The sequence below is a fragment of the Cavia porcellus genome, unplaced genomic scaffold (assembly GCF_034190915.1).
Source record: "Cavia porcellus strain 051 isolate PalLab524CR breed Dunkin Hartley unplaced genomic scaffold, mCavPor4.1 scaffold_17, whole genome shotgun sequence".
NCBI lineage: Eukaryota > Metazoa > Chordata > Mammalia > Rodentia > Caviidae > Cavia > Cavia porcellus.
Window position 1 is genome coordinate 26,295,788 of NW_026947500.1, and position 17,759 is coordinate 26,313,546.

Below are 17,759 nucleotides of genomic sequence, written 5' to 3' on the forward strand. Positions count from 1 at the left end.
CATAAGCGCCTGACTGGCAAGTGCAAAGTCATGTGTTTGATTCCCAGTACAAAAAAAAAAAAAAAAATTCACCAAAAGACTCCTAGAGTAACCAAATTTATCAACAAGGCAGGATACAAAAATCAACACAGTACTGTTTCTGTATACCAATACTTAACTGAGAAAAAATTAGGAAAATATCATTCTCAGTAACATCAAGAAAAATACTTACGAATTAACCTAACCTAATGAAGGAAGTAAAACACCTCTACAATGAAAATGATATTGGAAAAAGCTCCAGTCTTCACCTTTGGTTTAGACCTTGTCTCCTGGCTTCTAATATAGACTCTCCAGCCTTTCATCATAGAGCCTTCGGCCTTCTGCTGGTATAAACTTACACAAGGTACTAAGATAAACGCCAGACCTTAGATTAAATCCTTCGGCCTCCAGTAATAGACACCCTCTACACGCTTCCTCATCAGATTCTGAGGCTGACCATCACAAGTCAATCTTGTTGTTTCTTTTACATCTGTATATCTCATGTTATATCTGTTCTCTCTAGTAAAATCCTAACTAATACTGATTTTGGTACCAGGAGTGGGGACAGCACTCTGAAAAAGGAGATCAAAGAGGTCATCAGAAAATGGAATGATATCTTACCCTGTTCCTAGATAGGCAGAACCAGTATTGTTAAAATAGTCAGACTCCAAAACTGACATACATATTTAACACAATCCCAACCAAACTAGGACTATAGAAAACAATGCTAAAATTCACAGTGAACCAGAAGAGACCCAGAATAGCACAAGCAATCCTGGGCAATAAGCACAAAGCAGGAAGCATCACAATCCCAGACTTCAAATTACAGTGGCACCTTAGTTTATGAATTTGTTCTATGATTTTGGAAAAAATGGCCATGTTTGTGTTTGTATGAGAAAGATGGATGCAATTGTGTTGTTATGTGAAGCAGAGTTCGCAAACAAAAACAAAATTTTGCCAGACACATTTGTTTGCAAACCAGATTGTTCAGAAACAAAGTGTTGCTGAACTGAGGTGCCACTGTATATTACACAAAGCTACAATTATGAAAACAGAACAGTACTGGCACAAAAATAGACACGGTGATCAACAGAAAAAAACAGGTTGCAGAAATGACCCCACGCACATCTGACTATCTCATCTTCAACAAGAAAGCCAAAAACACACCAGAGGAAAGACAGCCTCTCTTTTTTTCCCTCTTGGCCTTTTTTGAGACAGGGTCTCACTATGCAGTAAGGCTGGCCTTGAGCTCACTTTGTAGCCCAGGCTCGTCTCAAATTCACAATGATCCTCTTGCCCCAGCCTCCTGAGTGGTATTACAAGGGTGTGCTACCATGCCTGACTAAAATAGCCTCTCTTTAACAAATGTGTAGAGGGGCTGGGGATTTAGCTCAGCAGGCATAATAAGCGCCTGCCTTGCAAGCAGGCAGTTGTGAGTTCGAACCCTGGTACCGATAAAAACGAAAAAGACAAAAAAAAAAAAAAAAAAAGACAAATGTGTAGGCAAGAACCTTCTGAACTGAGCCCCAAATGCAACCAACAGTGTGGAGAGAGCCTACAGAATGGGAAAAAAATGTTTACCAGCTAAACCTCAGAGGACTAATATCTGAAATACACATAAAACTCAAAAAAATTAGACATACTCAAAAATAAATGACCCAATTAAAAAATGGGCAAGTGAAATGAATATACACTTCTCAGAAGTACAAATGACTGACAAACATACAAAACAAAATGTTCAACAACTCTGGCCATTACAGAAATGCAAATTAAAACACTGAGATTGGGCTGGGGATTTAGCTCAGCGGCATAAGCGCCTGCCTTGCAAGCAGGCAGTCATGAGTTCAATCCCTGGTACCGATAAAAAGGAAAAAGAAAAAAAAAAAAAAAAAAAACCACTGAGATTGCATCCCACTCCAGAAAAAAATGGTTCTCATCAAGAAATCAAACAATATCAAATGCTAATGAGGCTGTGGGAGAAAAGACCTTCCTACACTGATGGGAGTCATGTAAACTAATATAACTACTATGGAAATCAGTATGGCAATGCCTTGAAAAACTAAAAGTAGAAATTTCATTCAACCAGCTATTCCCCTTCTAGGTATCTTCCCAAAAGAGTTAAAGACATCACAATATAGTGATACATGTATACTCATAATTTATATTACTACAGTTCATAATAGCTAAAATCTTGGAAGTGGTTTATATGACCATCAACAGATGAGTGGATAAAGGAAATGTAGTATTCATATACCGAGGAGTACTACTTTGCTATAAACAATAATAAACTTGTCATCTATAGAAAAATGGATGCATCTCAGAACTATAATGTTAAATGAAATAAATCAGACACATAGTTTAAGTATCACATAATTTCTCTTATACAAGAAACTAAAAATATAAATAAAGAAGAAAATAAAAGACAGATAATAGGAAATAGGGAGCTAATGTTTTTGCAAATGGAAAGAGAACCAAGAGATAGAGGAATAGGGATGGGCTGAGAAGGGAGGAGAAAGGGATGAAAAAAGAACTAAGGTGTATTATGAACATGTACCAATGCCCCAGGAGGAATGTAATCATCATACACTGCAAACATGTACTAATAAAAAATAAAAGAGGGGGAAAAAAAAAGATTTGAAAAGTTGTCCAACACTGTATCATCAGAGAATTACAGATTAAACAAGATACCATTACACATCAATTAGAATGGCCAGAACCCAAAATGCTAACACCAAATGCTAGAGCTACAGGAGCTTTCACTGACTTTGGGAATACAAAATGCGACAACCACCTTGTCAGACAATTTGGCAATCTGTTATAAAACAAACGTAATTCTTACCATCTGACCAGCAATCAGTCCTTGATATTTATCTAAATTAACTAAAAACTTATATCCACACAAAAGCCTACACATATATTTACAGCTACTTTATTCGTAACTGCCAAAACTTAGTATCAGCCCAGATATTCTTTGGTTGATTGACTGGATGAACAAACTGGTACATCCACATAGCAGGTATTAAGATTATGATGTGAAACACAGCCTGGGCAAATGATCGACTTTTTGAGACCCTGTCTCAAAAAATTTTTAAAATGGACTGAGAATGGAATTCAGTGTAAAAACTGGGCTCATCTGAGCACTGCAGGAGAAGAAGAAAAAAACAAAAACTGGGGATTTAGCTCAGCGGCATAAGTGCCTGCCTTGCTAGCACAGTCACGAGTTCCATCCCCAGTACCCAAAAAAAAAACCCAACAACAAAAAGGCGGGTGTGTGTGTGTGTGTGTGTGTGTGTGTGTGTGTGACACGACCATAATATGAACTAATGCCTCTGAGTGCTGGTGCATTGCTCTGCTGAGAGGCTGGGAACAGGGGAGGCTATATATGCTGGGAAGAGTAGGGGATATATGGGAACTCTGTACTTATGCTCAATTTTTCTATGAACCTAAAACTACTCTAGAAAAATGATAGGCCATGCCTGAAATTCTGGCACTCGGGTAGGTTGAGGCAGGAGGACTGCAAGTTCAAGTTTGTAGTTACATAGCAAGATCAAGGCTAACCTGGACTACTATGGTGAGATCCTGTGTACAAAAAAAGAAAAAGTCAACAAAAAAAAGAATATAATACACAAAAGTAAATAAAATAAATTATTTTTTCTTAAAAAGCAGAGTGTGGACAGGGGACTTAGCTCAATGACTCAAGTGCTTGCTGCTAAGCGCAAGGATGTGAGTTCAATCCCCTGTACCCAAAAAAAGTGAAAAAAAAACTAAAAGCAGACTATATTGCTTAGCTGTGTAAGTCCTGTGATCCCTAGTACTAAAAAGAAAGATAGGCGATGGAGATATAGCTCAGGGGCACAATGCCTGCCTGGCAAGCACGAGTTCAATTCCTGGTTCCAAAAAAAAAGGAAAAACAAGTCACCCTTCTTTTTTTTTTTTTTTTTTTTTGTCTTTTTCATTTTTATCAGTACCGGGGATTGAACTCATGACCGCCTGCTTGCAAGGCAGGTGCTTATGCCACTGAGCTAAATCCCCAGCCCCACAAGTCACCCTTCTAAGTCACCTTCTAAGGAACTAAATTTTCACAGTAAATCAGTCTTACAACTTCACCTTGAAAAATAACTAAAAATTATTTCTGTTCATATGTGACAAAATTGTAGTACATACTATAAATTCAACTACGTACTTAAAACGAAAAGTAAATAAAGCAGGGAATTTTTGGCATGATTTTCCCCAAAATTTTATGATAGCACTGTAAGACACAATTTGCTTCCTGTTTCAGATTTACTGTTTAATTCTATAAAAATATCTGAGGACTTTGCAAGACTCCTCAAGGTGCTATCTTCTGATAAGTATAATTGATTTTTTTTTTTTTTTTGGTGCCAGGGATTGAACTCACAACCTTGCGCTTGCCAGGTAGGCGCTTACGCCACTGAGCTAAATCCCCAATTGTATAACTGATTTTTACAGGGCCTATGGTACCACCCTACTTACGGAGATTTTTTTCTTTGTTCAGGTTTGTCCATGCGATATAATGTGGCAAAAGATATGTGAAACTTTTTAAACCTTTTTTTCATTAAACTTCATGAATTAGGGCCAGGGATATGGCTCAGTGGCACAGCGAATGCCTGGCAAGCACAGGTCATGAGTTCAATTTCCAGTACCAAAAAAATAAACTTCATGAAATTTTACATCGACTACATTTCACTTCACAACTGACAGGGGGGTTGTTTTGTTTTGTTTGTTTTTTATGGTTCTAGGGACTGAACTCATGGCCTTTACACTCTACTATACCCCCAGCACTTAATTACTTTCTTTCTTTGTCCTTTTGAGACAGGGTCTCACTATGTGGTTCAGGCTGGCCTTAGCCTCACTTTGTAGCCCAGACTGGTCTCAAACTCACCATGATCAGCCTGCCTTTGCCTCCCGAGTGCTGGGATTACAGAAGTGTATGACCACACCCAGCTTTAAAATTTTTATTTTAGGGGGCTGGAGGTTTAGCTCAGCGGCATTTTGCAAGCAGGCAGTCGTGAGTTCGATCCCCGGTACTGATAAAAAGGAAAAAGACAAAAAAAAATTTTTATTTTAAAATAGTCTTGCTATTGCCCAGGTTGTGCTCAAACTTTCAGTCCTGCATCAGCTTCCAGAGTCCTGGGAAACAGGTGTGCTCCACCAATGCCAGGCTTTGTGACTGTTTTATCAATCAGCAATGAAAATGGTAATAACAAACCTTTGATCTGATAGACAGGCAGAGGGGTTAGCGGTATAGCTCAGTAGCAGTACCTCTGCCTAGAAGGCATGAGGCCCTGGGTTCAATGCTCAGCACTGCAAAAAACAAAACATAGCTACCTCACCATGCCCAAGCAAACCCAAACACATAGGGAGAGAAATCAGTGTGGTGATTATCTGGGCATGGACAGGCAGCCTGCTAATCAGGCACCTTGTTGTTACGTGGCAAAGAGATCAAATTACCATTTGTATAGAGTGCCAGGGTGGGCCAGAGTGTCATCTAGTTTGGAGATACAAAAATGAGCACAAAATACCTTTAGAAATTTAACATAACAAGAAAGTTATGTACCATAACAAGAAAGTTATGTTTAGAACTTTAGAAGAAAGTTCTAAATACCTTTAGAAATTTAACATAACAAGAAATAACATAACAAGAATAAGCACACACACAAACATCAAGGCTTGCTGTATCTATAAAGTGATAAGGAGAAAATACAGATAGGAAAAAAATTCATTCCGTCTCAGCCAGGCACAGTTGCACATGTCCATAATTCTGACACTCCAGGAGGCTGAAACAGAAAGACAGAAAGCTTGAACTAGACAACTTAGGTGAGACCCTGTCTCAAAAGTAAAGAATAAACAAAAGGCTGGGGATGTAGTTTTGTGAGAAAGCCCTGAGTTCAATTCACAAGATGACCAAAAAAAAAAGAAAAAAAAAGAAAAAATTTTAGTTCTGAGTTAGGCCTTGAAGGAAGAACTTTGAAAGCTGACACCAGGGGAAAGGCTGCCAAGCAGACGGTAGGCACAAGGAAAGGCCTGGTAACTGAAAACACAGAGCACATTCAGAAAATGCAAGGTTCAGTGGAACTAGCTCCATGTTAAGTCCCTCGGGTTTAGTGGAAGGTGTGACTTTAAAACAGTAACAAAGAACCCCTCAACAGCCAGGCATAGGCCCAAGTTTAGACCTTGCAAACAAGTTTGAGTTTTCTTCCCTAGAAAAAGTCCCAGACATAATGAATAATATTTGAGAAATACCTGGCAATAGGTTACAGGATGAGCTAGAGGAGAAGTACATGAAGCTCAAAGCCCCAAAGGCACCTGCTGTTACAGGATATGAACAGGAATAGCAGCCAGTTGGCACCTTCACCAGGCCTCAGTTACCACAGTGCGGGAGGGATATCTAGGGAATGCAGAGTCAGACATGATCCTGGGGCTTAGGATGGGCTGCAGCTCATAAGAAAAAGAGAAAAAAGTAGGAGCAAAACTTTGTGAGGTGGCAGGAACAGGTTTAAATCTGAGAAAGGCTGCGTGGACTGAATTAAGGTGGTAACAGATGCAGCTGAAAACCTGAAGCTCCAGCAACAGAATGGGGAAGTGTAAGTATGTGATAGCTGGAGCCACAGTACTTGCATCGGCCCACTAAGTACCACTGAATTTCAACCAGCCGCACCTCCTCCCACTCTCAATTGCCTTATTTTTCCCCCTTACTAGCAAGAATTGAACCCTGGACATGCTATAGATGTGTTCTACCACCGAGGTATAACCTAGTCCTTAGCTTTTTTGTTGTTGTTGTTGTTGTGTTTTGTTTTTTGAGACAGGGTTTCGCTATGTAGTTCAGGCTAGCCTTGAATCACTTTGTAGCCCAGGACAGCCTCAATCTCTCAGCAATTATGCCTCAGTCTCTCCAGTGCTGGGATCACAGATATGTGCTACCTTTAAAGTTATGCACCACGCATATTCCCATGTCTTAAATCATCTTTTCTCCCTATTCGGCTTACAGTGTATACCTTATTTTAAAAGGTTCTTTGACCCAAAGTAAAACTGTATTCCAAGATTATTAACTCCATGGGGTCAAAAAAAAAACTTCTCAATGCTATTTTAGTGACTTGTTGAACAAAACAGAATGGTTTAACTGATGACAGCCACTCTTTGGAAAGAATGAGGAGGTTGGGGGAGGGGGTGTCTTCAGGAGCATCCCAATGTTTTTATAGGTGAGTGTATTGGCGGAACAGGAGGCAGCACAAGAGACCACTAAGTTCAGGCTCTGTCCACAAATAGTTGACAGCAGACAAATCACTTATCTAGGTTTCTCATTTTACAGACTGACATGTACATGGCCTACAATGGTGCCTACTGCTATTCTCATTAAGAACGGTCAGGTCAGAAAAAAAAAGAACAGTCAGGTCTAAAAGAATTTAAGTTTAGAGCAAGTCTCATTCAAGTGTCATTAGGAAATTCAGGGATGATCTAAACATCTTTGGTTTTGTCTGCTCCTTCCCAACTTCTTTTTAACTCTGCTCCTAAATACATCAGAAGGGGCTGGGGATTCAGCTCAGTGGCATAAGCGCCTGACTGGCAAGCACAAGGTCATTCAATCCCAGGTACCACATAAAAATAAAAAAACAAGGGTTCCTTTAAATACATCAGGGGGACCTAAAGAACAAAGAGTGAAGTCCAAAGAGGTAATTTTGTTGCATTTGCAGCTGTGGCAAAGACTTTGGGCACAAGGAAAAGACAGACAGACAGATGGAGAGAAGGAAGGAGGAAGGGGAAAAGGAAAAAGAAAATCAAAATAACTAAAATGGGAATTGGAGATTAGAAACCAGCCAGCCCGTTACTAGACATTTTGCACTCAACCTGGTTAACCAATTAAAAGACAACTGGGATAAATGGGGCATGGCGGTGCTATAATCCCAGGACTTGGGGAGGTTGAGGCAGGAGGATCATTGCAAATTCAAGACTACCCAGGGCTATAAAGTGAGCCCAAAGCCAGTTTGAAAGCATAGCAAGATCCTGTCTCAAAAAGAAAAAGGAAAAAAAAAAAAAAAAAAAACTGGGACAAAAAGACTACATAGGTTTTTTAAGGTACAAATCGGACTCACTAAAAGCTAAATGTTTGTTACCTAGGTGCAGAGTGGCCACAGATGTCAAGGGGACAGTAACTCTTGTCTCAACATACAGACACACACTTTTTTTTTTTTTTTTTTTTTGGTACGGAGGATCGAACTCATGACCTCATGCTTGCCAGGCAGGCGTTTATGCCGCTGAGCTAAATCCCCAGCCCGTAGGCACACAGTTTTATGATTTAAGATGAAATATTTTTAAGCTTAAAAGTGGGGCTTTCTACCTCGCTCTTTCTTTTGGAGCCACGCCTCCCAACTTTGGCTAGAAACACAGCTATCTGACATCTTAACACTCGGAGGAGATGAGCAAATGTTACCAATTACTATCAAATAACTCAGAAGTGTCAGGAGAAAGGGGCCAAATCTTGGACTAGAAGGATTACAAGATACCAAGTGATTTAAAAAAAAAAAAAGTCACAACCTCCTTTCCTCATTCGAAAAGGGACTTTCTAGACACATCTTGAGCTTCTGTACATGTACAGACTTTGTGACTGAAGGGTATTGTTCTCCCAGAAGGGACCCATTTTCTTGTGAAAGCGACTTGTTTCTAAGAGCCTGCCTCTGGGCGGCGGCGGGGCGCCTTTGCGGGGTTCGGCCTGGATGCCTCCGGGGCCGGGGAAGCACGGCATGGGCAGGCCCTGGTCCCCCACCCGGCCTGGCCCGGCTCGGTCGCGTCACCTGACCCGACCGCGCATCGCGCAGCATGGCCACCGACCTGATGACACTGATGTGGAACTGGTCCTCGCGAAGGCCCCTCCAGGCGCCGGGCAGGAACTCCTTGCACCACAGATAGGCCTTGCGCCGCGTCCGGAGCTCTGGCTGCTCGTCGGCCGCGGCCGGCGGGGGCAGGGCGGGCAGGGGTAGCGGCAACGGCGGCGGGGGCAGAGCGAGCGGCGGCTGCCTGCCGCCCAGCTGCTTGGGCTCCGGGTCGCTGGCGGCGTCGCGCTGCTGTCCCATGCCGGGTGCCGGGGCGGCGCTTCCGCCGCTACAGCTCAGCAGCAGCCCCAGTGGCGAGGGCTCCGCCTCGCCCCCGGTGCAGAACTTGGTCTTCATGCCGGACAGGCGGGCGAAGAGACGCGGGCGGCCGCAGCGCGAGAGGGTAAGGTTCAGGGTCCGGCCGGGGGCCCGCCTCAGGAGACTGAGCGGGGGTCGCTCGCAGGTCCGCTGAGCAGCCAGCCGGCGGGGGGCTGCGCGCAGTGGGCGGCGGTTGGCTGGGGGCGCGCACAAGAGACTGAAGCGACAACGGTGGCGAGCGACCAGCGGCTAAGACTGCCGGCCCAGAGCGCCAGCTCTATAGAGTGCCGCACGAGGAGCTCGGCGCGTCATAGCCCGCCCCCGCGCTCGCCGCCGATTGGCCGCGGCCCGCCACCCTGCGCATCACAACCGCCGCCGCCCTCCCCACGCCGTCTTTCCATTGGCTGCAGTGCCGCCCCTCCTTGCCCCGGGCGTCCGGGCCGCCTGAGGGGGAGATGTGCAGGGGTGGGGGCGGCGCTCAGGGGGCGGGGCGCCGGCCAGGTCGCCGGGGATGCTGTAGGGGAGCGAGGGGCGGGGACGCTCGGAGTGCTGCTCTGCGTGACGCTGGGCCTGGCGGTGAGCTCCTAGCGCAGGGCTGCTGTGCCTCAGAGAGCCCCGGGAGGGTGGACTTTGGGAGAGAAACTTTCCTTGGACCCGTCGGAAGGCCAGAACTAGAGAAGCCGAGGACTGGCAGAGGCAGGCAGGATATTGGTATTTGGAAGCTGCTTCTCTCCTTCCGCGTAACCTTGGGGCGAGGCACCTCGGTGTGGGGCCCCGTGGATGTGATTTTATGGCATTTCGCAGTGCCAGCTCCACGTCCACGCCTGGCCCATCTGGGGGTGGGAGGCATTCCTATGCAGGGTTTAGAAGCCGAGGCCTGAAAAGGAAAAAGGTAACTGGTTCGAGGCTGCATAGCGGGCCCACACACTGGCTGCACTGGGACCCGCCCTCCGCACGCCTACCGCCTCAGTTTCCCTGTCCGTGGTGCTGAGGCTCTTGGGGCCCAAAGGTTCAGGGTAGGAGACACAAAAGCAGAGCCACCGCAGCCGCCCAGAACGTTGGCCAAAGGTGCCTGCCACGGGGCTGCTGGCTTTCTGGACGCTGTCACCTGCCCCTCTGCAGGAGACACCTCGTGACCATGAGTAATGCACCTTTGCCCTGGGTGTGGAGAAACAGACCAAGGGTCTCTTCTCTCGAGAAGAGACCACTCCCTCATACCGCTCTCATTTTTGGCCCCACATCCTTAATCCTTTCTAGAAGTAAGTAGGTTATAGGTAATATAAAAGCTACAAATCTAAACCAGGTGTCGTGGCTCACATCTGTAATCCCAGCACTCGGGAGGCTGAGGCAGGAGGATCATTGTGAGTTCGAGACTAGCCTGGGCTACAAAGTGAACTCAAGGCCAGCCTAAACTGCATAGTGAGGCCCTGTCTCAAAAAAAAAAAAAAACAAAACAAAAAAAAAAAAAAACCTAAAAGCTACAAATCTAATGTTGTGGAACATGAGCTGGGACAAGAAGTCTCCGTGGCTGCCAAGCATTGAGGAAATCCAGCAATCAGCTTACAGGAAATGGTTGCATTGCTGGTATTTTAGTATGCCTGAAACAAAAATCTCGGGGGGGGGGGGAGGCACACGTACTTGTCTGAACCTGCTCCAAGAAAAATGATTGTATTGAGCAAAAGAATGCAAGTGAAAAGCTTTCAACAAAACTGAGAGACTAGACTTGTGTAGTTGAAGAGGAGGGAGAAGAGGCCCAACCTTCCAGAGGTAGGAATGGATGTTTGAAAGGCTGAGGAATCCAGGTTTCCAGTTAGAGGGCAGTTAGTAAGGGGGCCAAAGACTTTACCTAAAAAACTGGCTCCTGATTTGGGGAGAAGGGAACAGTGTGCATGACCTGCCCAGGTGTCAAAGCCGTTTGTCCCTTACCAGTTTGGCAGTCGCAGAGGAATGCCAGAAACCAGGCCAAGGGAAGAAGCACTAGAACTAAGTGATGACTTCTACAATTTGAAGTCTTTCCGGCATGTATGGGTTTGGCTGTGAAAATCTACGGCATCCCTGTGGGAGTGAGATGCAGTAAAGGGTTGAAAAAGCTTCTGAGACCCAACCAATGCTTGAAAGAAAAAGCGGATGTGGGGCTCTGGGGGTGGGGTGGGCACAGATGGCATAGGGAACACAGTGTGATGCTGCTCTAGCTTTGCTTGCCCCTCTCAGGACCTTGAGTTCTGCATGCTAATTTAAGGAAAATGTCCACTCGTCCCTCAGTATCTGAGCTACAAAACAGCACAGTGTTTGCATAGAACCTGACACATGCTCCCATAGACTTTAGAGCCCTCTGGATGCCTTGTCAAACCTAATACAATGGGAATGCTATGTAGATAATTATTATACTGTATTCTTCAGAGAATAATGACAACAGGGAAAGTCTGTATGTGTTCAGACTGTTACAATTTTTTTTTTTTTTCGGTATGAGATTTTGAAACCAGGGCCTTGGAAATGAGCCTTTTATTTATTTTATTTTGAGACAGTGTCTTGCTAAATCACTGTTGTAGTCAGGATTTTCAAGGAAAATGATTACATACAGGACAAATAATTTATAGTATTATTTATAATGGCCACCCAAAGAGTCAAATACAAAGAAAGTGCAGGAAATCTGTCTACACCCTAAAGATCTAGAGAACCCAGCCGAAGGCCTGGATCCCACAGCAATGTCCTGTGTGAGTCCAGCTGAAGACCTAGAGCCCTTGCCAATGCCCTCCACGAGTCCAACCAGAGATGTAGAGTCCACAACAGTACTTCATGCAAGTCTGTTGCATGGATCAGCACTAGGAAGGCCCAAAGGTCAGTGGTGAAAGCTAGAAAGTTTATCCCAGCAGGGTAAAGGATCTGGGCCAGTAGGTTAAGGGTTCTGCACTGGAGCCAAGAACCAACGCTCAAAATAAGGACCAGTGCTCCCCCAAAAGTACCACAACCATCCTCAGCTAAAATGAGATCCTGGGGCTGGAGATTTAGCTCAGCGGCATAAGCACCTGCCCTGCAAGCAGGCAGTTGTGAGTTTGATCCCTGGTACCGATAAAAAGGAAAAAGACAAAAATAAATAAATAAATAAAAATAAAAAAATAAAATGAGATCCCTAGTTCCTCCAACAATGGGAACAGCCAAGTTCATATCAGGAAAGAAACTCAACAAACTCCTCCAGGAGAACCCATGGCAACAGTAGAACCAACAGCACCAGACAACAACAACACTGCTCTTCGTTCCAGGTCTCCTTTTTATGCTGGCAGCCTTCCTCACATGGGCCGTCTACACTAAGTACCACAGTGAGTCAGTTCAGCTGGTGTTTAAGGTAACTATCAGATTCCAATCCACCATAGTCACTGAGTTGTCCAGGCTGGACTCAAACTTTGGATCTTCCTACCTCAGCTTCCCAGAGTGTTGGAATTACAGGTTGTGTCACCACACCCGCCCTGGAATATTTTTAATCCTAAACTGGTTGAATCCACAGATGTATAACTCCTGGATACAGAGAACTGACTTAATCTGTTTTAGAAGATGACCACTGCCTGGCCTTCAAAGAGCTGAAACTGACAGGGACACCTCTGCTCAGGTTTTTCTTCTTCTCCCATCTTCAGAGGAAGTCTTGGGGTATTTGAGGAAAATACCAAATTCCTCCGAAGGAGGTGATTTGTTTCATACCAGTGGTTTGAATGCTTAGAGAAGGCTGATGTCACAAGACATGGGCAGAATTTTAAGGGTGTAGCTCATACCTCATGTCACATGTCTGGGAGAGGCTTGCCTTAATTCCCCAAAGCATTCTCTCTTAAAAGGTTTCTCCTGGCCATGGAGAGGCCCCCCTGCTGGTAGCCATATGGGGCCTACATGAAGGAAGATACTGTTCATAGGATACTGTCCAAAGTTTGTTTCTTTATCAGTAATGATAGAAACCTCAGCAGAAACCTCTCAACAATTCTGGAGTTAAGATCTGTTATCTCCATTTAACAGATCATAAAACTGAGGCTCCACGAATTAATAATCCACCCCAGACCACACACTAGTAAATGACAGAGCCTGGGTCTGGACCCAGACAATTTGCTTACACAGCTCAATTCTATATCACCTCAGCAGCTTCTACCACGTGGCTCAAACATGCAGGGTTTCCCAATTGGCTCTCCCCGTGGGGCATGACTGGCCCAGCTCCACTCTAAATGCCCTGTCTTGGGCATGCCCAGCCCCAGAACTTGTGCCCTTGAGTCAGGTCCCCCGGCCTGGATCAGCCAGTTAGAACTAACAAGCTGATGCCAGACATGAGTATCTGAACAACAGGAGCTGGAGACAAGGCAGAGCCTTCTAAGAGGTGGTCATGTTGGGAGTTCTAAAGTTAGATGCAGCTCCCATTGGGTGTCATACAAAGGTCTTTGCTTTGAAGAAGGCCCAAGTGATTCAGATCCTTTATTCATGTTACAAACACCTGAATCATAGACCCTTACCTCCAAAACCTGCAAAGTAGCATACTGGGGGAGAGAAGTGACGTACAGTGTGGCAGCCTGCGTTCAAATCCAGCCTCTAGCGGCTGGGGGTTTAGCTCAGCAGCATAAGGGCCTGCCTTGCAAGCAGGCAGTCGTGAGTTCGATCCCCAGTACCGATAAAAAGGAAAAAGACAAAAAAAAAAAAAAAAAAAAAAAAAAAAAATCCAGCCTCTACCACTTCTTGGTGTCCACTTTTAGGCAGCCTTCTGATTCTTCCACTCCAAGTTAGTGCTGGGGATAGAACACAGGACTTTGTCAAGTTCACCACCGAGCTGCATCCATAGCTCCCTTCTTAGCTTCCTTGAGCTTTGTTTTCCTCATCCGTAAAGTGGCCAAAACAGCCCACTTCTCGGCAAGGTAAAAAGATGTGAGAGTTAATGACATAAAGCATAATAAATACAGAAGCAGCATTCACTATCAGTCCCAATTGTCTAGGGCAGGCAGATCACAAGCTCACTGGAGCTCACCTAGGGCAACTTAACAAGAACCTGTCTCAAAGCAAAAGATAAAAAAAGGGTTAGGAATGTATCTCAGTGCAAAGGCCCGGGGTTCAATTCCCAGTCACACACACACACACAATCCAAAAGAGAAACCCACAGCTATAAATATGCTCAAAACCTTGAGTTAGCAATCTTCTTCTCAAGACTCCCCTACGAAGTTAGCCACGCAAAGAGCCCCACACATAAAATTGCCCATTGTCGCATTACCTGTAACTGGAAAAAACTGGAAATCACCTGAATGACTAGCACCTGGGGAACCTAGATCAATAAAGGACTCTGAGTGTCCACATGTTGGTATAGCAGAGAGAAGTCGAGCTTGACCACGTTAAGGTCAGTTGGCAAAAACAAGGAAAGTATTTTCCACATGTTTCTGGAAGATGTTCCACATGCCCGCTCTCGGGCTTGGCAGCACAGACCTGGTGAAAATAGATCGGCCTATGTCCTGCTCCAGTCTAGGTTGGTAAAGTGCCCACTGCCACCCTCTCCCTTACTTCTCACCCACTTACTGTTTGTCCATCTCCCTACCAGACTGGAGTTTCTACAAGAGTTGGGACCGTGCCTACCTTTTTCTCTACCACAGTGCCCAGAACAGGCCCCAAGGTTTGTAGACATACTAAAATCTTTTGGAATGAATGAATTATTAAAGCCTCTGCTTGGCGCATACTCACATATGCCTTTGACCTGAGCCTCAGTTTCTTCATCTGTGAAATAGGGACCCTAAGACCCAGTACACAGGGTAGCCATGAGGATGGAATGAAAAATGTATGCCAAGCATGCCTGAGCATGAAGGATGGTCCCATATTGTCACGAGTTGTGTTGCCTGGCAGAGTCTCTCTCTGTGGCCAGTGTTCACACTGGGTAATGCACACTTGTAGAAACAGCCTGGGAAGACAAGGTCATGTAGGAAAAGAAGTCAACCTGCAGCGTGCACTCTGACTACCAGACCATCAGGATCTGTGCACAATTAGAAAGAGCTTAGGATCTTGCTACACCAGGCACTGGTCCTGGGGTGGGGGTGGGTGGGTGTTCCAATTACAAAATCTTTTCTTTTGGGACAAAAGAAAAATGTTCCAAAAGCTCCTCTGTAAATGACGCTGAATTCTGACAACAGATAGAGAGCTGGTGAAGGATCTTAGGAGAGGTGGAGAAGAGGTAGGAAATCCCTGGCAGGCCTCACATTCCAGCTGACCCAGACCGGGGAGTTTCCAGGGCAACTGGGTGGAGGCCTACAGAACACAAAAGCAGCCAGTCCTGCCACCATGGGCCTGCTAGCTCTGCCACCAGCTGCAAGTCTTGTTCTTTGAAAGGGCTTTGTGATCTGCCCCAAATGGAAGGCAAACTGAACGCAGCTGATCGGAGCAGGCTTCCATCCTTTTACTCGTATCCAGCATCTCCGAAGTTTGGCAACCAGCAGCAAGGCAAGTCTAATTAGCAGCTCTTCTCCTGAGCCAGAAGGGAGTTTCCCCAGGGAGTGAAACCATCTGTCCTGAGCCAGCAGATCCTGAGGACCCCACCGAGGACCCTACCCAGAAATCTTTCTGCCCTTCATCTTTCTGCCTTTAGTGCCTGAAATATCTTTGACCTGGAAGCAGTACACACTTGGCAAACAGATGTTCCTTAGAGGGCTAAAGAAGCAGAACCCACACTGGAATGAGCTTCCCTCCCCTGCCCAGGCTTAGCCAGGACCAGGCCCCCACTCGAGTGCCTTCAAACACCCATGATAGTTCAGAGGGCAATGGGCTGCAATCCTACATGCTCAAGATTGCAGCCCTAGCTCCCACAGTGCTATGGCCTTCCCGAGCAGCCGGTTGGGCCCCAGCAGCTTATCTGGCAGCCTCCTACTGTCCACATTGCCTCTGCACCCACAGCCAAGGCCTAAGCCACAGGGCTCCAGGACCACAGGGAAATCCTGGTGATTTGGGGTTTCCCTGACATCTAGCAGGCCTGGAACCTTTTGTATTCTGTCTCTGGCTCTCTCTATCCCTCTGTTTTTTCTGTCTCTCCTTTCTCCTAGAATGGGAGGATTGAACCCAGGGCCTTCATACTGCACGTCAAGCCACATCCCCAGTCTTTTAAAATTTCTATTTAATTTACTTTTTTTTTTTTGGTACTGGGGATCGAACTCATGACCTCGTGCTTACTAGGTACGGGTTGTGCCACGAAGCTAAACCTCCAGCCCCTAAAGTCAAGATTTTTTTTTTTTTTTTTGGTACGGGGGATCAAATTCACGACCTTAGCAAATCCTTGGCCCTAATTTACTTTTTAAGAAAGGACCCCACCGAGGACCCGACCCAGAAATCTTTAAGTAGCTGACTTGCCCAAGCCGGCTCACCCTCCAGAATGCCGGGATTATAGGTATGTGCCACTATGCCCTGCTGCTTGATACTTTCAAAAGTAAAATGTTTTGACAGGATTACCAAAACTGGGTCATATTTAAAATGCTTAAATTGTAAAAATCAGTGCTTTCAACACACACAAAGTCCTATATAGGGGACTTTGATATAGGGGAATGAAACTCCTGACCTACTATGTCAGGGAGGAGCTCCTGTTCTCAAAAGTCGAAGAATGAATTTTAGACTCATGACCATGCACTTGCAAGGCAGGCACTTATGCTGCTGAGCTAAATCCCCAGCCCCAAGGGCTCTGTCTTTTCCAGGGACTTTTACAGAGTAAAACATAGGTTCAAGGTGGGATAGAACTATAGGTGTCCAATAAGATCAATAGTTCAGGTAAAATTGATTACATTAGGGACAAATGGAGAAGTCACGTAAGAAGTGGGCATTCTTATTGAGCTGTGACTTTCCTAGGGGGATGGGAACTAATTAGGGTATCAGTCCCAGGATATGGTGCATTTGTATGATCTTTTGTCTTAAGGCCTGGCCCACAGCAGGAGGTGTCAGTCTCCCCAGAAGTTGCCAGGTATCAGCACTGGCTCCATTGAAGACCTAGCCCTGTCTCACTGCCTATAGTATTTTTAACTAACTCAGCTGCCTGCAACAATATGAGATAATTTTGCTATTCTCAGAGGGATTAATTTAAGATAAGCATATTTGAGAGGGCTGGAGATTTAGCTCAGCAGTTCAAGTGCCTGCTTGGTAAGCTTAAGGTTGTAAGAAAAAAATTATATATATATATTAAATCATGTTTGTAGAACACCTTCAGTGTTGTGGCATGAAGAACACCTTTCAAACCCAGCCTTGCATCTGTGACAATCTGATGATCCCCATTTAGAGACAAGACCAACCATCAAAATCTGATGCCCTCCTCGCCCCTATGAGTAGACTCTGATGGTGATGACAGCCCCAGCACTGGCGGTGATGCTTTGGGTATCTCAAGTACACTTCTGTGTCCCCATAGCCTGTTCTGAACAAGGCCATCCAAACTCACTTTCCAAATTTGGTGAAAAGCTTCTCATGGTTTCATGGCTTAAACTTGCATTACTTTTGTAACACAAAGAGCACAATTTTTAAAACTGGGCATGGTGGCCAATACCTATAATTCTAGCTCTCTGGGAAGCTGAGGCAAGAGGATGCCAAGTAGATAATTTAGGAGATAAAGACCATGATGAAAGCAAG

The 17,759-nt window shown here is 45.0% G+C and overlaps 1 protein-coding gene and 1 long non-coding RNA gene across 4 annotated transcripts in view; one reads left to right on the plus strand and one right to left on the minus strand.

The window, feature by feature from the left end:
* Nucleotides 1-9,458, minus strand: part of Chka (choline kinase alpha) — a 57,100-nt gene extending 47,642 nt beyond the window's left edge. For 2 of the 3 annotated variants that reach the window (XM_063227640.1, XM_063227642.1), the window contains exon 1: nucleotides 8,863-9,458. In XM_063227640.1, coding sequence (XP_063083710.1) covers nucleotides 8,863-9,200 — 338 coding nt within the window. In that variant the 5' untranslated portion in view covers nucleotides 9,201-9,458. The remainder of the gene's footprint in view (nucleotides 1-8,862) is intronic. The other variant, XM_063227639.1, reaches the window with a different exon arrangement.
* The window catches only part of LOC111756304 (uncharacterized), a 31,729-nt gene continuing 23,081 nt past the window's right edge, over nucleotides 9,112-17,759 (plus strand). The window contains exon 1 of the long non-coding RNA XR_010040114.1: nucleotides 9,112-9,246. This is a non-coding gene — a long non-coding RNA (uncharacterized LOC111756304). The remainder of the gene's footprint in view (nucleotides 9,247-17,759) is intronic.